The sequence below is a fragment of the Coffea arabica genome, chromosome 4c (genome assembly GCF_036785885.1).
Source record: "Coffea arabica cultivar ET-39 chromosome 4c, Coffea Arabica ET-39 HiFi, whole genome shotgun sequence".
NCBI classification, from domain to species: Eukaryota; Viridiplantae; Streptophyta; class Magnoliopsida; order Gentianales; family Rubiaceae; genus Coffea; species Coffea arabica.
Genome location: NC_092316.1, coordinates 2689521 through 2716484, shown reverse-complemented (window position 1 = coordinate 2716484; position 26964 = coordinate 2689521). Strand labels below are relative to the sequence as shown.

General features: G+C 33.1%; 2 protein-coding genes across 5 annotated transcripts; one reads left to right on the top strand and one right to left on the bottom strand.

Moving 5' to 3' along the window:
• Positions 1-1534: 1534 nt before the first annotated feature.
• On the bottom strand, positions 1535-9763 carry LOC113739591 (protein MLN51 homolog). Of its 4 annotated transcripts, XM_027266859.2 has the most exons (12): positions 8771-9762; positions 7272-7374; positions 6918-7144; positions 5967-6811; positions 5629-5746; positions 4090-4215; positions 3521-3576; positions 3365-3410; positions 3056-3096; positions 2875-2954; positions 2001-2090; positions 1535-1912 (listed from the first exon to the last, which is right to left on the bottom strand). In XM_027266859.2, the coding sequence occupies exons 1-9, from the start codon at positions 9385-9387 to the stop codon at positions 3069-3071; spliced, it is 2166 nt and encodes a 721-aa protein (XP_027122660.1). In that variant the 5' UTR covers positions 9388-9762; the 3' UTR covers positions 1535-1912; positions 2001-2090; positions 2875-2954; positions 3056-3068. The 4 variants fall into 4 exon arrangements, with proteins under 4 accessions (XP_027122660.1, XP_027122658.1, XP_027122659.1 ...); XM_027266857.2 differs by lacking the exon at positions 3056-3096 and having other exon boundaries at positions 8771-9763; XM_027266858.2 differs by having other exon boundaries at positions 2875-3096; positions 8771-9761.
• An 8255-nt stretch (positions 9764-18018) lies between these two features.
• LOC113740179 (thionin-like protein 2) lies at positions 18019-18459 on the top strand. The gene is made up of 2 exons (XM_027267707.2): positions 18019-18304; positions 18389-18459. The coding sequence occupies exons 1-2, from the start codon at positions 18019-18021 to the stop codon at positions 18457-18459; spliced, it is 357 nt and encodes a 118-aa protein (XP_027123508.1).
• Positions 18460-26964: the final 8505 nt, after the last annotated feature.

Below are 26964 nucleotides of genomic sequence, written 5' to 3'. Positions count from 1 at the left end.
TGATTTTTTAATTCATTGCATTTTTTTTTTATAAGAGGCGTATTGTAATGAATGTATTTGGCTCGATTATGTGCTATTTTTTCATTGCAATGGAATGCATGCTGTTCTTATTTTTGAAGGGACTGATTATTGGTTCACTTTTTACTCTTTCTTCGCTTATAATATCGCCATTATCATCTTCATTATCTTTCAAGCTAGACTTTTATTCTATCTTATGTTGTAAGCTCATATTCAAGAAAAAATCACAATATACCAGAGAGAACTTAAGCTTCATTATTACATTCCAACTCTTATTTGTACAATCAATAGGGCCACTAAACATAACCCAACCTAAATACAGCAAATAAAAGCCACCCAGTTCCCAGTTCACCACCTGCGCCAACAAATGCTAGTTACAACTCAATCTTTACTCAACAAATTCTGCACTACGAAAACAAACGCTACAAACAGCAACAATTTCATCATTTTCTCCTTGCGTCTTGTTTCTTCCAACTTTGCCTCCAATTCTCTTAATCTCTTCGTCAATTTTATTGTGTGTCTCACTAATTTATTGCACCTCTCACAACTGTCTGTATCATACTACTTGAAATAGCCACAGTCGCCGCCACCATTATGCTGTTCAAAATTATCTCTTCAAATCTCACATTTTCTAAAAGAAAAAAGAAACAAAAATCAGGCACACTTACTTCATAGTAAGCGCAACCATAGAACCTCTTTCCTGGATTTTCAGCTGTCCACGACGACTTCACCCTAGCTGGTACACCGCAATTACAAGTTAGTAGTTTTGCCATGGAAATAAAGCTTTGCTTTTAGATTTGGTTGAAATGAAGAAGAAGAAGAATTTTGGAAAGTATTCGTCTTTTACACTATGATTTTAGTCAACAGATAAGTGATTTAACATTTTTATCCTCGAAAAGTTAGCCACGTGGTATGCGCGTGAGATATTTCCGACAAAAATCAATAGAAAAAGTGAAAAAGAACTTAAATTGATCCTTTTTTATTTGATAAGGACTAAAATTGATCATTTTCAATCTGAAGGACTAAATTTTCATATTTGTAATATATGAGGAACTACTTGTGTAATTCTCCCTACCGGTAAATGAAACCACCGTTTCAGAGAATTCCGAAGGATGATGCAGGGTTTGCGAAAACTTGCTTTTAATCAAAGTGAGAAGTTCCTCCTCCTCTTTCCCACTTCAGCCTTGTGGGATCGATTTTTGATAGAACCCACTAAGCTTCGCATGGAATCCCTTGCCAACCAAACTTAAATTTCTTCACTGGTTAGTTTGTACATTGTTCAAAGGTAACAAAGAAGTACCCACCAAAGCAATCAAGTAGAAAAATGGTTCAAACAATGGCTCAAAATCCATAGCCTGCGATTGCAAGGCATGACAATGACAATGACAATGACAATGACAACAACAATAGCTCGAGGCAGCTGGATATTCCTAAATAAGATCATCCAGAAAAACAATTCAAAACAACCAGACGCACCCTACACATGAATTAAACGTCAACACCCAACTATATCCAGTTTCAAAAACAACTATAAAATGTGATATTATTGAAAATTTTGCTGACGTGGTTGAACAAGGTAATATAGCCACCAAGTCCTTGTAAGCAAAACTAATATTACAAAACATTATAGCAAATACAATTTTTTTTCTCACTTTATAAGAATCCAGTCACCAAATGTACCCTCGCACCATTAGTAAATTTCTCAAAAATTACGACAACTAATCATAAAATGAACCAAAAAAGACAACCAAAACCATCCAATAGAACAAAAAACCTTAGTCTCACGAAGCAAACAGCTGCTGCACAACAATATCTTGTTCTTTTCCATAAATTTTTTTCAAGAAGCCAGATACACTTCTCACACGCTTCATGATAAAAACCAAGCCAAAAGAACCTGACATTGAAAAAGGAGGAACGTCATTTATCTATAATCTTTCAATTTCAAATATCAACATAAAGCATGGGAACCCTCTGGCTCTTACCGCCTATTAGAATATTGAACTACCACCCGTCAAGCTGTGTTGTTTTTCTTTGAATAAAGCAGCATAAGGAGGGTGTTTGTCACATAATACCTGGAAACACCAAAAAGGGCACAAAAAGAACAAATGATCCAAGACTCGACTCAATAGATGATATGCTGAATATTGACAATCCACAGTGGCAATAAAATCATACAGAAATCTAACAAGATTGGTGAAATGACAAGACAGAATTCTAATAGGCATTAACTATAGATCACGTATCCTTGGCTTTTCAATCAAAAGAGCTAAATGGTGCAGGATTTCAATAACAAACTCAGGACAAATCTCTAGCAAAGAGTAAGATATTCAATCTCAAAAGCATATATCAGTGCAGAAGATAAAAACCTCCAGTCTGTACTGATTGATGTCCAAATTCCAAATATAGCATTACAGGTCACAAAATAGTTAATCCTGTTACCACCAGTGTCCTTGGGTGCAAAACAGGTGCAAAGAAATATTGCAACATCTTCCAGTATTTCAATGCAAAATGCTTTTTCAACAAAAAAAGCTTTACAGAACATGTCTCTTTGATTTCAAGACAAAAAACAATCATTACCTAATCAGTCCATACACATCCACACAAGTTAAACCTTAGAGAGTATACACTCAGAATACTCAAGTGATCAGCTAATAACATTCTATGGATCCTCCCTCCCCCCCCCTCACCACCTGCATAATATACCCACCAAATAAATCAATTTCTCAAATGCAACAGTATAAGACAGAGAGACCAGAAATCCAACCCTGAGAAATTTAACGTGTATCGCAAACCAGAGTATAAAGCACATGATTACCAATAAGCACACTAACAAAAGTTAAAAATTCCATTACCAACCTAAAGTACTTCAGAGTACAATGGCAGCCCAAAGTGCACCAGATCAACAACTGGAGACAACAGAGGGCGTGGAAGGAGGCCTGCAGCACCATAAGTAGTACTCAAATTTTGCTACACCCACAAATGAAATACTTTGCTTGGGAAAATGTACAACTTGATAGCTTATTTAAACTAGGTCCACCTATCTAGTAACTTCACTGGTTAAATTTCATCTCTGAGTATCTGCACAGACAAAGAAGAAACAAAAATAAATAAATAAATAAGTTTACTACAATAGACTGGTTTAGTCAACATTTATCCACTTATGCAGAATTCAGCTGGGGGTGGGAATGGTTTAGTTCCTAAATGACACCGAGAGAGAGAGAGAGAGAGAGTAGTGGGAAGGAGAAGAAGATAGCCTAGCAGAAAGGGTCACACAAGAGCTAAAAGTTATAAGAAAAAATTGCAACTATCAACACCAAACACGAATAAGGCAAATGATCAGATATACCTGATGGGCTTCTTTTGTTGCTGTACAAAATCATCATTTGAGACCTCTGAAAATGGAAGAGAATGAATGAGCTATGATGAGAAATCATAAGATTGTCCCTGACAAAATATAGTCACAAACCCCGCAGGCAGTAAAAAAGCAGCAATTGTATCTTACCAGGCCTCTGTGAGGGATTCCATTCGTTATTAGGCTTGTCAGCATTATTTTCTTTGCTGCAATTGAATAGTAAGAATCAGGTTAACCAAAACAAAAAGAAAGAAATAAGTAAAACATGTATCAAGCACTGAATACCAAGAAAAAATCAGGATTTACTGTCATCTATTTACTGAAAGAAATCAGCTAAAAAGTAAAAAGTTAATAGGCCACCGAAGCATTAATAAGATCATTTACAAAGCATAAAATGTCACAAACTACCATGAAAAAGTACGTCCGCAGGTCGTAATTCAACTAAAGAAAGCTGGATAGCATACTGACACATCTCAAATAACAGACAAGAAGGATGCTCTACACTGGTAATAGCATTTTGACCAATCTCAATAAGGTCAAAAACATATTTGCACTAACAAACAAAATACACTACAGTGATAAACTGTAAAGTCAACGGATGAAGCCAATAATATCAAAAAAACAGCATATTCGAGAATAATCTTAACATATTATCATGTGGTGAAGACAGCTGTGCATATACAATTGAAAAAGGATGAATATCTGGTTACTCTACTGACATTGAAGCAGCAGCCGGTGAAGATGCCTGTCCAGATGGGCGTGCATGATAAGAGCCATCCATAGCAAGATATGGCGAACAATAAGAAGCACCCAAAGCTCCGGCAGCACCAGCCAAAACAGGTAGCCTGAGAACAATGGAAAAATTGTCAGCTTTATTATTTTAGAAACCTAACTGAAAATTCACACACAATGCAACGTTTTTAGGAAAGAAACCAAGGAATCAGATTACACGAACAAAACAAGCTTGAAATTCTACTTCAAATGCTAATCAGAAGTTCATTGCAGAGGTCCATACAGCAGAAAAGAAAGTTATTGCCATCCTGAAGAACACTAGTGGTAGTCTATTGAACTACAACGGACAATGGGATTTGTAGTTGTGTGTTGCAAATGAAAATCTTTGTCCCAACAAAAACCAAACTAGCTCTTCTAACCTTTATTGCTCTGTTCGAACCCCTGGTTACAGTGGCATGGGGGCCATCCTAAAGAGGTGGGTCTACAAATACCTCAGTACCCATATCCAATCCATCTTGTTGTCATCACATGATACATCATCATCTCCATTATTGCTTGATCTTTAGAGAATCAATCCTTACAAGTCCTATCTGCCACTATAAACAACTAACACCATCTGAAAGGCTAATCGCTTCAAAGCATCCAACCTTCTACCTTCCCAAAAACCACAGTGCCCAGAATCCAAATATAATCTTTTCAAGGGAAAAAATAAAACACAACTCTTTCCTGACTAGATTCTGCACTGCTTCCAAGCCAATTTCTAATACTAAATTCCAAAAACAGACAGGACCAATGATTTTCAATACAGACTACAATTTGAGAGTATCTAACTCTTGATGGTTTCTTTCAGATAACCATCCAAAGGCTAAAGTCAAGATGAAAAATTTAGAGAGGAAGCAATTAACGGAGAAAGGAAAAGAAGGCTAAACTTTTTTCATTTCAAAGGAAGCATTACAAGATTACCTAGGGGGGATTGTAGCTCTGACCATATTCTTGCATTCACTAATTGTTTAGAACAACTGTAATCACTTCCAAGTCACCTGTTCAAAGCTTTATTTAACAAACACTTTGTGCCCCCGGGGACCATTCAAGTGTTTGGTCAGAACTGCTCCAACCAAAATAATTAATTCATCTCATAACTCCCCCTATTGCATTATACGCTCACTGAATTATAGAGGTTTCAATACTAAACTTGCAAAATAATTTTCAAGCTGTTAACAAGGAAGTGAAACTCTCCTTTTTTATCTCACAATAAGGCTAGCTTTGTAATCAAGATTGCACTAGTATAAAGTCAATAGGTTAACACCAGAATCAGCATAGTATCCACAAGCATAGTCCTAATTCATATGTCAATTGCTGGTCATAAGTAGTGTGCAGGAAATTGATTCCCGTTTCGAAATCAAATAGACAAAAAAATAGAAAATCATACTCAATATGTTGGAACTTAGAAGCCAAAAGAACACACATTCAAATCTCTGAGATTTTTAGTAGGAAAATCAGATGAAAATGTTGAGAAAAATGATTACCAAGTCATCTCAGAATTCCCTAAACCACCAACTTGGGGTTGGGCAACATATCCCGGGAAGGCCATGCCAACAGCAGGAACTCCAATACCACCTGGACGCTGGGCCGCAAATTGCATAACTGCATTTTCCATTAACCAGAAGCATTTTAGACAACAAGCTAAATTTAAAAAATTGTATAAATCTCATCAAAAGCAAAAAGTAGAACATTCTGATCAAGTAGATAAAATAAAATGAAATATGGAAAATTATTGCTAAAGATCTCCAAAACCATTGCAAGTCTACCAAAAAGAAGGCCAACTCAGTTCAGTTCACCAAGTAGATAGACTCAATAGTATTACATGGCAAGAAGGCAGGGAAATTTTGATCTCCAGGACCACTTCCTAGGTTGCCAGAAGCCCCAATAACTTGAGCTCCACCATACAAAAAGGATCCCCGTCCGCTACCCTGAACACTGCCTTTTCCTTTTGCCATCAATGCAGCCTTAGACTTGTTTGATTCTGAAAGAGGTTCTGTCTCTGCTGATTCAAAAGAGCTTTTGTTACTAACTGCTTTTGGAGAAGAAACTTGAGATCCACCTCCTGGATTCTGAGCCAACTGCTGACCAGAAGTTTGCAGAGATGGTTGTCCTCGGTTTTGAACAGGATTCCGCTGAGTAGTAGTATGGACCTGGGACGGGGGAGAGATTCTATTGCCCTGGCTATTTGGCCCTGTTGATTGGTAGGTCACTTGGGGCAAGTTATTTATTCCTCTACCTTGAGCCCTCAGCTGCAGAGACTGACTAGAACTCATTGATGAGGATCCAGGTGGAAACTGAAAAGTGGTTGAAGGTTTCCCAGCAACTGTGGCAATTGAATCATTGATGTAAAGTTTATCCATGCCAATAGAATCAACTACACTCTTTCCTCGTTGGACTGCACTGGATTGTGCTGTAGAAAAACTTTCATCCACAACAGGATGGATCCGACGGTTATTTGTCCCAGGATGTAAATCCCTCTTCTGCGTTACAGCAATCTCTTTAGAGCTAGAGGTAGAGGCAGAGGGATAAAATGGAGGTGAAGCTGAATTCAAACTTGAGGCAAAAACATGTTTTTTAGCAGGAGCTACTTCAGATTCCACATTTGATGCAGGTGCAGATACTCTCCCAGCATTAGCATTCAATGGTTTCTCAGCTATCTTTCCAGACCTATAAACAGAAAACGAAAAAATCTGTTCCTCAATATGCTGAAACAAGAAGAAGAAACTAAATACTAAAAAAAAATATATAGAGATCCCAAAATACAGCTACTCACTGTTGGTTAAGGGCAGGACGCACTTCATCGTTGCTCTTAAAAGATGGCTGATACCTTCTAGGTCCTCGTCCCCTCACACTTTTCAGAGCATTATTCTGATTGTTATTCTTATTTTGATTGCTATTAGTGTTATATGCCCTTGGCCTGCTTCCTCTTACATATCCGCCCCGTTCTGCACCTCGTTTCCTACCTCGACCTCGATATCTCCCTCTTGAATTCCTCCGACCCTGAAAAAGTATAATAATATGTGTATCAAACCGACAGAAAAACTAACAGCAAAAATAAACCCGATAGACATTTAAGCCAAATTCACAGTAAAATATGATGAAGAACTGCCAAAAAAACCCCACTCACTTCATCAAAATGCCTTTCCTGCATAGTCAACTCCTCAAACTTGTCATGACCCCATTTCTTGTCATCCTTTGATTCCCACAATTTTCTACCACCAAAAGTCCGCCTAAAGAAGCAAAAGCAGAAATTACAAAATCAATTAGTTTCACAAAAGTACTTGTATTCATATGCCAAATAAAACCATAACAAAAGAATTCAAATTGTGTAACCGAGAGTGCATTTATGTTTCTACGCAAATACAAGTGTTTCAAGGAGACAGATTAAGTGTGTGTGCACGCATGTGTGTATTTGTTTGTGTTGTTGGGGGGAGGGGAGCATAAAAAAAGTCCACAGAACATTTAAAGTGTCATACTATTTGCACAAAACATTAAAAGAGCTCAACATATAGATCTCATCAACCACTTAAAACAGGAAACACAATATCCAGTTCTGTCATAGTTATGGCATACATCCATTATATGCATGTCTCTAAATTATTTCCAAGGTTCATAATACTCATGCAAGAGTGAAGTACCAAAAAGATTAAAAAAAAAAAAAAGTACTTAAGATGTAAGTTAAAGTTCAGAAGAATGAACCATAGTATATTTGTATATAGGATACAAAAGAACTTACTTGATCAACTATCTTAAATGGCCTGCGAGTAAACACTGTTTCCTAGCACCTTGAGCAAATACGCAGTTCATGAAAAGAAGCAAAGCAAGAGAATAACACACATGCACCACAGCTAGCCTTAGTCCTAGCTATCTTAGTTTTGGATAAATCTTCGTGACCCTGCCTGCCCATAAATTTTTCATGGTTGACCAAACACATTCAACATTGAAGAAGGTCATAACATTTAACTGCTTAATATGTTCTACTATTATATTATGACCATGTTTGGTTGTCCGTGACAGTTAATACAAAGGCTAAAAAGTTAATGAAAGAAAAGCAGCACCTAAGAGACTAGGTCAATGTTGAAAGCCCATAACTTGGCACTTCTGAGTTTCTGGGTTGCTTCAGCGAATAAACAGAGATTGGGTACTAACAATAATTACCGAACAGCGTCCTAAAATTTCTGGGCCACTTTCACTAGAATCAGTGATTAAAGGGAAAAAGAATACACACACACACACACCAAAAAAAGGGGGGGAGAATATGAAGACTGCCACAGCATCATATCCGAATTACATTTCCTAACGAAGATAAAAGAATACAGCTCAAATTACTCCACATTCTCAACCAAAGTAACAACGAATTAAGAAACAAAAATGCTTCAAGATGCAGCAAAACCACAATTCCTACCGGGCGGGGTTAATTTTCCCTAAATATGTTTGTCCATGTAAATTTGCATATATTGCACCGAGACCAAACAGAATGCCCCTTGAATTGAACTAAATGTCATTCACGCGCAGAAATATTTCATCTGATTTCACAAACCAGATTTCAACGCTAATTAAATCAATCAAAATCAAAACAAATACTGCAGCAATCCAACTAATTAGATATACCATCAGCATTGGTACCTGTTTCTTCCACCAGCATTGTCGCGAAACCTGTCATCATGCATATAAAAAGCCCCAGCAGTAGGCACAGCATATGGCTCGATCTCTTTCTTCTCCCCCTCGTCCCCTATCTCTTCCCCCATCTCTTCCCCCTGCTGATTCTCGTTTGCACCGTCTTCAAAATGACCATCGTCAATGGATCCTTGTAGCCCTTCAATTGACTTGGGTCCCACTCTGTCCTCACGGCTTTCTTTTCGTCCGTCCACCTGCGCCTCAGCCTCCTTCCCCACCGCCTCAACTTCTCCAATTTCACCCCTTCTCTCTCCCACATAAACCTCATCCTCCTCCGCGTAGTCTTCCTCGTCAATTAATTCATCCTCTTCCTCCTCGCCATAGTCCTCCTCCTCCTCCTCTTCGTCCTCGTATTCTGCCGCAGCCCCTTGACCGTCCGACTCAACGTCGGAGTCAACGATTCTCCTACGCGGCTTAAAGGCCTCTCCCCTCTCGCTATCCTCTCCATCTCCACCCTCTTCCTCCTCATCATCGCTCGCCTCCCTCCTCCGCATCTTCAACGACAGCTTCGTCTCCTCCGGATCGCTCTCGTACTCCACCTCTTCTTCTTTCGCTGCCTCCGCCATCTCTTCAAATATTCAGGAAAAAAAATAGTCCTAACTCTTCACTCAAAATCCAGAACAATGCAATCCAACGAAAAAGTTCAAACCCTCCTCGAACAATTAAAGCTCAATAAAATCGAATTAAGTTAGAAATTAGGGTTCTCTGGGGGTAAAATCTTGGGAATTGGAGGGTGGGGGTTAGGTCAGGGTGCGGAAAACCCTAGAAATTTTTTTCCCCTCTATTTGGGAGGAAAATAATGGAAAGAAAAGAAAAGGAATATTGGATTTATTTCTAATATTGTTTTGGATTTTCTTTTTATAGGAGGTGTTGCCGTCAATGGCAGCAATCCGAGAATAGTTGGGGAGTAAACGAGAGAAGGAAAAAAAGAGGAGTAGGTGATGACGTTTCGATTTCCAACTTAATTCGATTTCTAACTCACATGGGTGCGTGTAAGCGTCGATTTCTCTATCCTTCTGCATATTAACAAACGGTGATGGTGTCCGAATCGAACACAGCCTCGCGAGGTAGTAAAAAATTTTCTTAGTACTAGTGTGAATATCCATATTATGCACGGTGCTTATATTATTAAAAAAATTATAATCTATAGAAGAATTTAAAAATAATAAAATATTATAATCACGGGTACACGAAAGTATATTTAAATAAATGAAACTTTGTAATAATAGTTCAATATATGATTAAAATATCTCCATTATTTATAAACGATCACTTCGATGAAGGTTAGATCCTGAAAAAAAAAAATCTATATCATAAATTGAGCGACATAAGGGTCCAATTAAATATAATTGAATATTTAATTTGATAAGTAAATGAAATACTTACAGACATTTTGCCTTTGATTTAATAATCTTCTACGAAGGTGTGAATATTCTTCACACCAATCAACTCTGAGTACGAATGCCAGTATTAGGGGTTTAATTAATTCTGTTATTTTTTGTGGAGTTCGCACTATAAATGAGAATGCACGATTTTTGCATGAATTAATGTGTTGGTCGAACAATGCACCTCCATTTTTCTGATAATTAAAAGCATACATAGTTCAAAATTATCTTTTGTTTTAGACAGTTTGTAAATAATATTGTGTAAAAAATATACATATAAATAATGCATACCTTTGTTTTTAAATCTCTAAAATAAGAAGCATCACAACGAAACATGAATCGTGCATGTTTGTCTTGAAAAGCGAGGTATAGGTTACGATTGGAATCTCTAACTTCTATGTTAACATTGTATCTGTTAAGAAGAAATTGTGATGGATAATGCAATAAATTATATTAAAATTCAAAATATATATAAATAATTACCTGACAATAGTGTCGACTACGTCATTACAATGGATACACACCATTTTTGCAAAATGAGATTGACATGATTGGCCACAATTTTTGCATAACTCATGGAACATATTGTCTAGGTTGATACTTTGAATGTAAGCAAGTATCCGAAAATATTTAACAAAAAACCATCCAAAGAATGTATAGATTACAATTATTAATTCGAAACTATATCTAGATACTTATTCATTACTTAATTATTTGAGAGGAATTGTACCGTAGGGATAACTGCATATTCGGATATCCATATTCTTTTAGCATTTGATATCAACAATGCTTGGGACATTGTAAAATTGCATGACCGCAACCACATCACTAATTTTTGAGCACATTTATCATTCTCAAACCTACAAATTTTTCAAATACATATTCATAAGGGTATGAAATATTTTTAGTAATTTAATATTTTGATATTTGTAAAACTTACCAACTGTGTAGGTATTGAGCAAAATCCAAGTAGTGATTGATATACAATTTGTTTGCTCGAATAGTATAGAGTGACGGTCCTGTACAATGTGTTTTATTTATTGATAAACTATAAAATTTAAATAAAATAAAGTGAAAATAAATTAAATTACCTTTATAATTTCTCACACAAATACCACAGGTTAGCAAAACATTGGGTCCGTTTGGATTCTTGTTTTTGGCCTTGTTTTTGAAAAACTGTTTTTCACAATCGAAATGCTACAGTAAATGTGTATTTCAAAAACAACTCCAAAAACACCATATCCAAACAATATATCAAAAACAACTCCAAATACATATTTAATATGTTTATTTCAATTTATATATTTCAATTATGTATAGGATATATATATATTATATTAATTTAAATATATTTATTTATACATATTATAAATATTTTATTTTATATAAAATATATTTTTATATATTTATATAAATATTATATATTATATAAATTATAAATGTGTTATTATACATTTATATAAATGTTATATATTATATATATTTAATATATACATAATATATATTATATATATTGAACATTTATAAAAATGTACATTTAAACATAATATATATATATATTATGTATATTTATAATATACACTTATATTATGTATTATATATAATATAATACATTTATACATTTATATTAATATACATAATATTAATTATAAATTTATACATAATATTAATAAATTTATACATTTACATTTATTACATTAATACATTTATGCATAGTATTAATATATATTTATAATATATTAATTTATACATTTATATAATATTCATTTATAATTTATACACATTTATAATAATATACATTTATACATTTATAAATATATTTATATTATGTATTATATATAATATAATACACTTATAATACACTTATATATTTATTTATAAATATAATATATAATAAATAAATATAATACACTTATTTATTTATACATAATATATAAATATATTTATTTATAAATATTTATAATTGTATTATAAATGCATAAATGTATATAAATATAAAAATATAAAAATTATAAATTATAAATTGTAATATACATTTATATAATATTCATTTATAATTTATACACATTTATAATAATATACATTTATACATTTATAAATATATTTATGTTATGTATTATATATTACACTTATAATACATTTATATATTTATTTATAAGTATAATATATAATAAATAAATAAATATAATACAATTATTTATTTATATATAATATATAAATTTATTTATATATAATACACTTACTTATTTATAATAATATATAAATATATTTATTCATAAATATCTAAATATATTTATTCATAAATATTTATAATTGTATTATAAATGCATAAACGTATATAAATATAAAAACGTAAAAATTATAAATTATAAATTATAATATATATTTATATAATATTCATTTATAATTTATATATTTATAGTAATATACATTTAAACATTTATATATAAATATATGAATATATTTATTTATAAAAGTATAAATATATTTATTTATAAAAATTTATAAATGTATTATAAATGCATAAATGTATATAAAAATAAAAATATAAAAATTATAAAATATAATTTATACATTTATATAATATTTATTTATAATTTATACATTTATAAATATATTTATATTATGTATTATATATAATATAATACATTTATATATTTTTATATAAATATATTTATTTATAAATATTTATAAATGTATAATTGTATATTGTTATAAAAATTTAAAAATTATACATTATAAAAATACTCGAAAATATGTTTTAAAAATACATCTAAAAATAATCCATAAAACATCTACAGTAAAAGTTATTTATATAATTTTTGAAAAACAACCCCAAAAACAACTAATCCAAACGGACTTGTATTTGAAAAACGAAATGCTACAGTGCTGTTTTTGAAAAACAACCCCAAAAACAGCTAATCCAAACGGACCCATTATTTTTTGTAACAGTTTGATACAAGTGTTCACCATCATCAGTTGTTCAGCCATAATGTGGGACGTAGTATACTTTTGGGAATTACTCGTTACCTTTGTCAAATTTAAAGGGCTATAGTGAAGCACTTTAAGCATGATCTTCCACCAAAGACTTCTGCAATAAATGCAAACTGCATTCCTTGTTCAGTATAATGTTTCAGTTAATTCACATTACCTTACTTTTATATTTTTTTCAAAAAAAAAAAGAATGTTACATTACTCCCTCGTCAGTTTCCCTAGCTATTTGTGTCTAAGTCTGGATAGTCACTCGAGGTGACTGGAGAAAATATCTTAATCTCCATTTTTGTTCTAAACTTTTAGCGCTTTGTGCATAGAAATAATAGATTTGTTTTCAGTATTATTACATCTAATTATAATTTCCTTTATAATGTATTGTATACACACATAAGATTGTATCTCCTTTTTTTTCCATTATACCCACTATTCATAAAACAGTCACGGGACTATTTCATGAAAGAGACATTTAGGTAGACATTTAATGAAAAATATATATTTTCTCTAATCAAAGCTATGACCATGTTCCGAGACTAATCCGATTACTAATACAATGAGAACTATATGTCTAATGCCTAAACTCACATAAAAGCCATAGTACCATACTTTGTTGATTGAGCTGGCAAGGATTAGTAACATGTGAAGAAGTAGAATATTTAAAGAATCTTAATGCTTATAAACAATGGAAACAACAATAATATAATATTGAGAATATTATTAATAATTGAAAATACAATGAAAATATCAATATTAAAAGAATAATAGTACCGAAACTTCTAATTTGATTGGCGCGGCGTTTGAATCGGTGTAGTCGAGATTTTATCCATCGTAGTTGATGTGAGATTTCTCTTTCGTCGACGCAAAGTTGTTGGAACTTTTCCAATTCTTGCGCGGGACCGTTGTGGCGTCCTTTTCGTTTTGTTAGCAGATGTTTCCTCCTTTGCAATCTTGCGAGTTTGAAATTAGGCGTTGTTGACATGCCTGTAAACGGCCATGTTCCATTGTGAAGTTAATTTGAGAGGTTCGAGAAGGAAGTTAATTGGAAGGGTTTTAATTAGAGTGGGAAGATGGGTGTGGAGTGAAATTGTAAGAGTTACTTGTAGTAGTACCAAGTATATTGTTGCTCAGTGGCAGTTGGAAAAGATCATGTGCTATCTTCAATTCCGTTGAATTAGGGGCTATCTTTATTCTCGTCAATGCTCTTCAACTCACTGGAAAATGGGAATCAGTAGTGGTACCACAACCATCTGACGCGCGGGTAAGTGGAAAGAGTTTTAATGTAAGTGGAAGTTAAATTTTTGTTTGAGGGAACGTGGGACCAAGTATATTGTTGCTCCGTGACAGTTGGAAAAGATCATGTGCTATATTCAATTCCATTCACTGGAAAATAGGAATCAGTAGTGGTACCACAACCATCTGACGCGTGGGTAAGTGGAAAGAGTTTTAATGTAAGTGGAAGTTAAATTTTTGTTTCAGGAAACGTGGGAGTGTTAGAGTTTTAATGTAAGTAGAAGTTAAATTTTTGTTTGAGGGAACGTGGGAGGGAAACGTGGGGATGTAATGTGCCCATGATTTTTTTTTTTATGAAATAAAATAAATACAAAATGCTAGGAAAATAGAGTTGGAGTTTTAATGTAAGTGGAAGTTAAATTTTTGTTTAAGGGAACGTGGGAGGGAAATGTGGGGATGGAATGTGCCCATGATTTTTTTTATGAAATAAAATAAATACAAAATGCTAGGAAAATAGAGTTGAGAGTGGAAATGTAAGTGGAAGTTAAATTTTTGTTTGAGAGAACGTGGGAGGGAAATGTGGGGATGTAATGTGCCCATGATTTTTTTTATGAAATAAAATAAATACAAAATGCTAGGAAAATAGAGTTGAGAGTGGAAAGGGTTGTGGAGGCTTGTTGTTAAAAATCCCTTCTCAAATTTATATAGATATAGATATAGATTTTCACTATTTCTACACATATAGTGATAGTGTTTGGCAGATAAGTTTTTTGTCAAATTTATCTGTTATAAGTTTTTTAAATTTAATTATAGTAATCTCAAGAAACTTTTCAAAATTTTTAAACCATACACTTCAAAATATTTAAAAAAAAATATTTCAAAAAAAATTTTAAAAACTTCTACAATAAATTACAATAAACTCACTTGCCAAATAGGGACTTTGTGTTTGAATAAAAACTTATTAATATATTTGAATGGTACATTATTTGCAAAAATTTATTTGATTGAGTTATATACACATTTTTTAATCACTTTTTTTTTTCAATCACATCATATACATCATGTCAAAAAAATGTTATAATATTTTTTTAAAAAAAAATTATCCCAAACAATTTCATATCCAAACTCACTCCAAGTTAATCCTCTGAATATCCACTAGAGCCTGTATATATTTTATTCATTGCGTTACAATAATCTATTCAAATTACACGAGCAATGGACTAAGCGTTATTTCATCACATTTTGTTGTTAGATTTATGAATTTTGTTAATTTTCAAGATTATTTGAGTCAAATGCGTGAAAAATCATATAATTTCAAAGGAAAAAGAATGGAATGAGGAAAATTATTAGAGAATCAAGTAGGCAACCCAAAGCGAAAAATAATTTAGTGATCAAAAAGCATACAAATTGAATAGTTTTAGTGCTCAAAAGGCTTTTTTTTATTACCCAATTTTATATGATTAATATTGTATCACTAATTACAAATAACTTTCCTTCAACCCCCATAAAAAATTGAGTTAAATTTGAGTAATTTGATTCCTTCTTATGTAAATTTTGTAATTTATTGTTATTAAAGTCCAGCTCAAAATACTAATGAATGTCAAACGCTAGCAAATACTGAACCGAGGTGTCTATAAGATTAGATATAGAAATGTGATTGAAACTATGTGGCAAAGGAATGTTTCAAAAAATTTTCTACAAAAAAATCACAATCCAAACAAGCTCTTTTAGCATTATGCAGCTCAAGGCCACTGAAGTTTCATCACTTTGTTTAAGAAAAAATGACTGGCTGGTTCTTTCACGCGGGAATCCGTTCATCACGGGCCTCTATCAGGTGCCGTCCAAACCATCAAAAGCTAGTTAAGGCGTATTATAGTTCGGATATAACAACGCACCTTATGGACTAAATTTTGGACTTGGCCCAACAATTAAGGTGAAATATTACGTGCAAAGGCGAAAGCTGCACCCTGATTTTCCTTCAGTTACTGAGTTCAGCCTCAACCGAGATTAAGCAAAACTTTGATGATTTGCAATTCATCAATACTAGAAGCTTTCACCAATATATTGCATGTACATTAGCACAATACCTTCCCCTCTGATCCCTCCTTTCGATCAAATTTTCAGGGGCAAATATGTATTCAAGAAGGCCTCTAGTTTTTTATGTGGAGCACTAAAGATGGTTTATTCATCTCACCATCTTATTAACATTATAATTTCAATTAAATGTTCACGCTTGCTCCTAATCCTGTATCTGAACTTTTTGACTATATTATTATACCATTTTTTAGGGTCCAAAATCCAAATCACAGGCCAGCATGGAAGGCACTTCTGGTACTATCAACTACTTTTTTTTTTTGAGACGATAAACCTATTCTATCCTACACTAAGGGGAAGGGGACGGACCTAAGGAGGTCCAAGGGTAACCTGGAGGGGACTGAACCACCACCGGACCAGACGGGTGCACAGCACACCCACTTGAATTTTTTAGAAACAAACCACTTAGATGTGGCATTTTTTGGTGGGAGGCAAGGTTTCCTCCCACCCCACCCACTTAGGTGGTGGGCTGGTGGTTTACTGCCAACTACTAGCATGAGCATTTTCTTTTGTCCTTAGACTCAGAAAGCTAAGAGCACCCGTGGAAAGAAAATTTATGACCAAGAGATAAGGTAATAATGCACAAATTTTGGCATGTGAGGAAGTGGAGGCTCCAAATGCATCACTACAAAGACACTCCAGCCCATTGTGTGGTCGTTAAGTTCCAGTTTTCTTTTTAAAAAAACAATAATAAAGTGCAAAAATGGTCATCCACTTGTGCTGCTGTTGCTGAATCTGTGGGACTAATCAGTTCTCTCCTGCAAAGAAATTTGGATGCATATCAAATTGAAACCTCCTGATCCATCGCTAGCTCACTCCTCCCAAAGCTAATGTCTAAACATTCATCAATGAAATGTTAATGTTATCAAAATTAGTCTTTGACAATTTTGTTTGGTTTATGTGGGCTGGTAATATGAGTTTCTTGACAGTAGTAAATTTTCAAATTGATACCATTATTTCTATTGTTGCGCATTTCCACATCAGAATCTTCTATATGAATTAAGTTAATGTGAACTTTTTCTTTCACATAGTTACAGCAAAAACTAGGACAAGAATAATGCTTACCAAGTTCGTAATAACTGGAAGTGGTTTTGGTTGTCATGGCAGTAACTCTGATTTGAGCGAGCACCAAGTGCCTGTCCATCTGGATTTCAGCAGGCCATCGAGACAAGGACAAGAAACATTCACATGTTGATCTTAAATGACTAAATTATTATTTATCGAGGGGATTTGTTTAGGAAATATACAATCCCGCCGTATAGTAAAGAGAGCTCGTGGTATCGTGGCCTCAAACTAGAAGCAGCAGTACTGACAAATTGTTTCAAAAGGGGAAATTCCTTGTCACGGTACTAATGAAACGGGTTCATGCATGGAGCACTATGGACGCACGGGCTATATAAACCCCCATTCAGATTTCAGACACCACCCGAACTGCAATAGATGTAGAGTTGAACAGAATTCTATAGGCCAAAGATATCTTTTTTGAACAGTGAGAAAATGGAGGCCAGGAAGAAGAGGGCACTTGTTATGATGGTTGTGGTTATGGGGTTGCTTGTAGGGCAGTCTGCTGCTTCTTTCAAGGACTGCTATGCCAAATGCTTCATTTTCTGCATGATTGAGCCTACTCAGACTCTTTGTTCCTGCTCCACCCACTGCTTGAAAGATTGCATCTTTCCGGAATCCCAGAATGATCTTCGTGAGGATCAAAAAGATAACGCCAACTTCTGCAAGCTTGGCTGTGCCGTCTCCATTTGCTCAAGCATAAGCTCAAGAGGCAAACCAAGTAAGTTCTGTATTTCTCTATTTCTCACACACACACATTCATGCACAGATTATTTATAGCTCTGATTCTTGTTTATCCTTTTAGATGGAGATAAAATGGATGACTGCGTCGGTTCCTGCTCGAAGACTTGCACCAAGAGTCGGTCATTACCTTAGCTTAATCTTGCAGCCTTTAATATCTACCTTATTGGGGTCATAACTCATAAGTCGTCACTCATTACTACCATTAGAACTTCTCTCTCTCTCTCTCTCTCTCTCTTCCATCATATTGGGATTATTCTCCTCGAATTTACACCAGGGATGCTTACGTAATTACTAGTAGATTAGGAACTAGTTTCTTTCTCTCTGCAATCATGCAATTTATGAGCTTGGCCTTTTATTGTCCGGAAGTCAAGTTTAAAGGAGATAGTCTGAAAGGTTCAGCAGGCTTTTCAATTGTGTTAGATTCTTATGATTTTTTTTCCCTTGAAAAAAGAAGTTGGGGGGGGGGGGGGGGGGGGGGGGGGGGGGACTTGCAAGCTTACCTTACCATCCGGTGACCATGAATTTGGTCATAACCAGAAGCCGGCGTACACGTGAATGCTTTGTGTAAAAGAGTATGAAAGCACAAAATTTAAACCGGCGGACCCAAAAAGGCAAATACAAGAATCAAAACTTATTAACATGTTTGAAGGGAAAATGACCAATTTCGTTTCTATACTTTTTTCTAAAATTGATTTAATCCTTAATTTTTATTTTTGATCAATTTAATACATAAACATACTTTTGAATCTAATTAAGTTCCTTTGCGGTGGCGCCACCACCAAAAAGCAATTAGATTTCTAATTTAACAGTTAACTAAGGTATTTTGGAAACTTTAGGTATGAATTGTAATTAAATTGAGTATATTAAAAAAATTAATAGCATTTTAGGTATTTTTAAAATTTAAAACTTTTTAAAGGTGTTTTTAAAATTTTTAATTAACTTCCTAACCATTCCCCTACCTCACCTCTCCTTGCCACTGTTGCCGCCGCCACCACCACCGCCTCTCCTCCCTTCCTCTCCTCTGTCGACTACTTTCCTCAGTCACTCCCTTTCCCATTGACGCACGCCATTCCCCTTTCCTCTACACCCTTGCCCTTCACTACCCCTTCTGCAACCTCTTCACAACCCCTTCACCAGCATTCCTCTCCCAACCCTCTCTCCCCTCTCTCTTTCCCCACACCCCGTTTCCCTCTCCAGTGAAATCTAATCAAATCTGCGACCAAATCTCACTTTTTTATATGTTCTCGTGTAAGAGTTACTCAAGAATATTCACCTCACATCATCCATTCCAACAATTGAAAAGGCATTCAATAAATTCAAAATGCATTCCAACAACTGATAGATACCTCCTTTCTACTAGCTACCAGTTCCATCGGGTCTTACAACAGCACAAGCAATTTGCTTTGAAATGCATTTGACAAATTCGCAACATCTTCAGCAAATTTGTAGAAAAACTAAGATGATTTTCAAAAGTTGTTAAACTATTAGTATGAAAGCAGAGGGTGGACATCAGCAAAAGGGCGGACTGATGATTATGACAGTGCACCAATTGTAGCTAACAAATGCTCCAGCAACGATTGCGCAAATGGTTGGGACTTCTTTTCTCCATCAGCCATAATGGCAGCAGATGTGATAAAATTTGCATATTTATGCTATTTTTACTTGAGCTAGAAAGCATTTGCAGGTTTCCTCTTCAATTTTCTCAATTTTAATGTAAACTCAAAGGTTGGGAAAAGAGGGTAGGGAAAGAGAGGTGGAAGAAGAAGGGTGGCTGGTGATGGATGTTGGAAATGGAGAGAGGGGATAATCCAAAGTTTCCAAAATACCTTTATTTAATTGTTTAATTAGAAGTCAATTTGCTTTTAGGTGGTAGTGCTGCTGTGGAAGATTATAATTGGATTCGAAAATAAGTTTATATATTAAATTGGTCAAAAATAAAAGTTGGAGACTAAATCGATTCTAGAAAAATGTTTAAGAACGAAATTGGCCATTTTCCCTATGTTGAATATTATATTATTGAAAAAATCATCCAAAACGTCCCTTATATTTTGTAAAATAATTTTTTTCGTCCTTCACTTTTAAAAGTGTAATTTTATGTCTCTTACATATTCACATCGGTCAAATTTAGTCCCTAACTAGGTTTCCGATCATTTTTTTGGCCGGAATCCATCATGTGCAAGGCACGTGATCATTTTTGAAGGGTAAATTTGTCAAATTATATTTTATATAATCTGATCTATAGTACTCCACATTTTATAAAATAAATTTTTTCGTCTCTCACATTTTATAAAATGATTTTTCTCATCCCTCACATTTCACAAAATGAATTTCTCCATCCCTCACATTTCAAAAAATGAAATTTTCATTTCTCACTAATTATGTATGTGAATACATTTTTTTTAAACACATGTATATGTTTATTTGATTTTGCTTAATAATAATAGCATAAACACATGTATGTAATTGGACCCAACTTGTGAGCTATCTTCTCTTGACAATGAATGCAAGATTTTTTACTAGCTAATACCAGATGAAATTAAATAATCATGTATAATATATGGTATTCGTATTGTTAAGTGAAATCAAATAGACACATACATATATTTATGCTATTTGTATTATTAAGCAAATCAAATAGACATATACATGTGTTTAAATAAAATGTATTCACACACATATTTTTTTTTAGGGTTTCCCTCACACACATAATTAGTGAGGGATGAAAATATTCATTTTTTGAAATATAAGGGATGGAGAAATTCATTTTGTGAAATGCGAGTGATGAAAAAATCATTTTATAAAATGTGAGGGAAGAAAATTTTATTTTATAAAATATGGAGGACTATAGATTAGATTATGTAAAATATAATTTGATAAATTTACCCTTAAAAAATGATCACGTGCAAGGCACGTGGTAGATTCCGGCAAAAAAATGATCGGAAACCTAGTTAGGGACTAAATTTGACCGATATGAATATGTAAGAGACATAAAATTACATTTTTAAAAATGAGGGACGAAAAAAGTTATTTTACAAAATGTGAGGGACGTTTTGAACGATTTTTCCTATATTATTTGCAAAAATTTATTTGATTGTGTCATAGTACGCTTTTAGCTATCTTTCTATTTTTTTTAATCACATTTTCATATTTCATATATCAAATTAAACAAAATGTTATAATATTTTTTTATAATTATCCCAAATGATTTCATATCCAAACACGCTCCTAGTTAATCATCTAACCATCCAGAGTGTGTACAATTTTAGTCATTGCATGAAATCATCTATTCAAATTACATAAACAATATACCAAGGGTTATTTCATCATAATTTGTTGTTAGATTTATTAATTTTGTTAATTTCAATATCATTTGAGTCCATGCATGAAAATTCACATAATTTTAAAGCAAAAAGAATGAAATGAGAAAATTTATTAGGGAATCAATCATAATAAGAGGAAATCAAAAGAAAACGAAACAAAGGTAAATAATAACAAAGTATGTAAACAACATAATAAAGTTTCTTAAATCTCGACGATAGTCCTAAAATTAATGCCGTAAAGAAATCATAAAACTAACAGCAAAGCGAAAACCAAAGGACAAAAGTTGACAGAATAAGAACGAGTACACCCGTGAGTAGGCAACTTAAAGCAAAAAATAATTTAACGATCAAAAAGCATACAAATTGAATAGTTTTGGTGCTCAAAAAGGCTTTTTTTTGCCCAATTTTGTATGATTAATGTTGTATTACGAATTACAAACAGCTTCCCCCTAACCCCCCATCAAAATTTGAGTTAAACTTATGTAATTTGATTGCTTGTTATGTAAATTTTGTAATTTACTTTTATTAAAGTCCATCACTCCAACTCAATATATTAATGAAATGTCAAACTGCAGTGCATATTGAACAAAAGTGTAAGTTTAGATATAAAAATGTGATTGGAATATACGTTAAAAGAATATGTCAAAAACTGTTCTACAAAAAATTGAACAGGCTTTTAGCATCTTGTAACTGAAGCCCATTGAAGTTTCATCAAGAAAAGTTGAAATAATATATTCCACAATTAGGCCATTTAACAAAATTTCTCCTCAATGATCAATATCACTAGAACTATGAATTTCGAAGCCTCACAAGTTTTTATTCTCGAGTGCAATTCGCATGCAAGTTTGAAACCTTTTAACACTCAATATGAAGCATCCAAGATGGACACCTTCAAGCAATTGTGTTTCTCACCTTCTTTAAGCAATCGTGTTTCTTCTTCCCTTTCCCCTTGTTCTTTGGCGTAGCAGGGAGAAGAGAGGGAGAATGAGATGTCTCCCTTGTATCAACAACAGCTGTCTTTTTTTTTTTTTCTCTTCTTCTGCTTTCCCTTTCCCTTGTTCTTTGGCATAGCGGGTGAAGGAGAAGGAGGTGTCTGTCCATCAAAGAGAGGAGAGCAACGAGGTGTCTTTGTTGTTGGAATAATTGTGAATGAAATAGAAATAAGACTTGTTAGAACAAAAATTCAAAAAACTTAAACATCTATTGGAAGCTAAAAGTTTCTGAAAAGCTTTTGGCATTTTCTATCCATTGAAGGGGTTTAATAGTGTCTTTCAATGTCTACAAATGTCCATAAATCTGTGAACTAGTGACTAAATACCTTGGGACCCTTGGGCTGTCTTTTCACTATAAAAATGACAAGTCTCTAATGCATAAATTAACGAGAACTTTGATCCTTTCCTTGTAAGAGAAATCCTGTCATTTGTTATCAAGTTTCTCCAAAATCTTGTTGTATCTCAGGGGTAATTTGCCATAACTCTATAGCAAATACTATGTGTGATAGGGGCAAATAATACTTTAAGATAGTGTCAAACATGCCTCAAGATCATCATCTTCATCCCCATTTTCTAAATGAGATTTGTATAAAACAAATTTCTGCACTCTTGTATGTTTGTGTATCAATTACACCGATGTTTGTGTCACCATCAACAACATCTATGTCACCATAGGTAAGGGTAACAAGGAGAGTAGAGCCCCTCGTCCCTGCCTAGAAGTAACCTTGCATCGTTCGAATCTGTCTGTTGGCCACTTTGCTTAAGAACCATTTCAATAGCTACAGACGTCACCTTCTTGACTTACTTTTCACACCTAAAAGCCGTAAAGAGGTTAGGAGGATAAAATTCGAGGCCATCATCAATGCGAGCCTTCATAAATGTCCATTCAAACTCCGCCTCCAGTTTCCCACCCATATTCTATCGAGCTAAGTCCATGGCAAAACTCCATCTCTAGTTTCTCACCCACATTTTGTCGAATTGATTTCATGACAAAAGTAACCTCCCATCCAAGCCACATTACACCATAATGTATGAGCATCAAATAACAGGGATGCGAGATCGTTCTGTACTGTTTTATTCCATTGTCATTACACTTGGGAATTTAAACTTGCAAATTTTTATCAGTTTTTACCATGGTAGAAGCAAAACAGAATCAGATTTAGAAGTAGAACTAGTGATAAAAAATAGTAAAAATAGAAAGAGAAGCATAATAAGATTAGTAAAAAAAATCACAGTAAGTGATTGATCAAAGTATATTACAGGAAATTATACCTGTCATTTTCCCATACTCAAAAATGATGGAAATGGACGAAGATCGAATGCAGATGAACTGAATAGATGAGTAGTGAGAGAGAGAGAATTCGGTGGCGAAGAAAGTGTGATAGCTGCTAAATTCGCAAGTTTCAAATACAATTACCACTAATAATGATCACAACTAGCTAATCGTCTCTGCTGATACTTGGGATATTACAGATATACTAGCATTACAACCCGTACCATGCACGGATTTACATTTAATGTAATAATAATAGTAAATAAATTATTTATATTAGTTATATGAAAAAAGGTTAAAAAATTAAAAGGGTGCTATTTTAGTATCTAATTATATTGTATTTATGTCCCTTACTTAAAACCTTGATGTACATTAAAAAATATAAACAAATGTCACAAAAATATCTAAAGAAATATAAAAAAACACACCAAGCAAAAATTGTTATCCCTCCTTTCCATGTTCTCTTTTTTTTGCGCAATTTTCTGTTAACATTTCCCTATTTTTCATTATCTTCTTTTTCACATTTCTAACCCAAACGTCCCATATCTCTCCAATTTCTCTCTCTCTCGCAAACTCTACTTTTCCTTCTCTCTACCTTGCTTCTATCAAATTATGTAATTTCTTGCCTAATTTCGCAATTTATTTACCTCCTATCAGCTTACTCTTTTCACCCATATATAGTTGTAAATAATGGCTAATTTTACAACTTGTTCTTCAACAAATGAGTATTGATTATGCAATTTTATTAACTTCAAACATGTAACCCAATTAAACTCATTAATTAGTGGCTATTAAATGGATATATTGGAACTTCCTATTTGGACCTAATTAAATTAGATATAGATTCAAATTCATTAGTAAGTAAATTTAAATCACTACAAGTTCAATAATTATATTCTACTTTTTGCAAAGGCATATTTAACGTTGTTTTCCTAATCTTTAATTTTTATTAACTTTTATCCTATTTCCTCTCTCCCTTTCATAAAAGTTTTAATTAATTCATTAAGTGTTAATTGATTTCTTGCATTCATACCTAAATTATTTTGAGATTCTTGTGGAATGATAAAATTGAAACTCCTTATGATCACCACTATTGGTTCTTCTGTATGACTTTTTTTTTTATTTTTTAGGTAAAAATTTATTTACTAATGCAATGTATTCTTATTTTTGTTGATTACAATGATATCTTATTTTGTTGCTCAAAGAATATAGGAGAAGAAATAAATAAAATTTTTTAGTAGATTGTAAATGGTAATATAACCAAAATCATGTAAAACTATATCTATTTAACCCACATAAATCACCCATTTTGATAGTTTCAACCCAATGCATAACTACAGCTTGTTTGACTTTATCCTTCCCAACCTTATACTTCAATCTTTCTATTCTTTTTATTATTTAGGATTTATTACCTCACTTTTCAATTTTTTTTTTCAAATAAAGAGTTAGAATTATAGTCGTTAATAAAAATTAATTGGGTATAACTTTAGTGAAATTCTACTATTTTTTGTGACGATCACCCAAGATAATTATTTAAACCAATATTTATTTTAAAATTTTTTATAAAAACTTCAAAAAACAACCATCTAAATGCCCCTTTTATTAATTTAAAATTCATATAAAATTTGATTTTATATGCACATTTTGGTGTACGTGTTACATGTAAAATTATCCAGATGAAGTTGTATGCGCGTCAAAAATTATCTAGATGATACTGTATGTCAGAATGTTTATTTATTAGTTGGAATAATCGTCTAATAGGATAAGTCTAACCCTTAAAAAATTAATTTAGTTGCAATAGGTAAAATGGTTAAACAATAGTTATAATTGGACATGTTATCTGAAAATTCGATAAATCTATGTATATACCTGGAAGCAAATTACTAAAAACGTTACTATATAAATGATTAAAAAAGGGACTCATCACATTATTCCTCAGATTTCCCAAATCAATCTTTATTAATCAAGGAATAAAATGGGCAAAAGTGATAAAGTTGTAAATGGGGTGGATGATTTTAGACTTATTTTATATACACTATCAGTGTATATAAGATTAATCATTGATTTTAATATGGGACTAATCAAATTATTCAAATTTATTTTCTTTACTTATGGAAGGAAAAAGGGGTTAAAGTTTGAAAATAAACTATAAACGATTTATTAAGCACTCATTTCAAGTGGAAAAGAAAGTTTTAAATTTTAAATTTGAATTGTCATAGGATTAATTGTAAATCACTATTTCAAAGTTTTTAATTGAATTTATATATTAAAATAAATGAAAAATCTTGAAAAAAAGTATAGGAGATTCGAAAGTTATCTAGAAGGAGGCCTTCACCAAAACCTCCCCTACAATACATATAGATATGGTCCCGTTTGGCAAATGAGTTTTTTGGATATATGTCTAAATTTTTACTATAACTTACTGTAGAAGTTATAGGAAAAATTTTTGAAGTGTATAATTTAAAAATTTTGAAAAGATTTTTGATGTTACTATATAGTTAAAGTTGTTAAAAAACTTGTACCAGATAAACTTTACCACTTGCCAAACAAGGCTATAGATAGGGATGGTTGCGTGCAAATTTCGGACAGGTGAATATTGAATGGTGGTGGGGCCAGGTAGGGAGAGGTGGCCAGAACATGTGACTCACAAAGTTTATTTGAAATTATGTATTCTTTATATTTTAATCTTGACTATTAGATTAAGGTCTCATCTACAGTAAAATAGACTCAAATTAGAAGATTGATCCCTATAAACACGAAATGATAGCATAACTGTCACTCATTCCACATTCATTTGTTCCCTCTCCTCGTGTTTATTTTTAATTCAACCCATGGTTATTTCTTGGCAGCAGATCATTTTTAATTTTTTTTTCCTTGGCTAATAAAGACTACTACATGACAAGCAAACTGGGCTGGGACATGAAATCTATAGCAAAAGTAGTTTCCTCTTCAATTTCGTGCAGTGGTATGCCTTAATGCATTGTGACAGCAGAAACAAAAAAGAATCTGCCACCCATCATCCTCGTTCGACCAAATTCCAAAAATTGAAAGA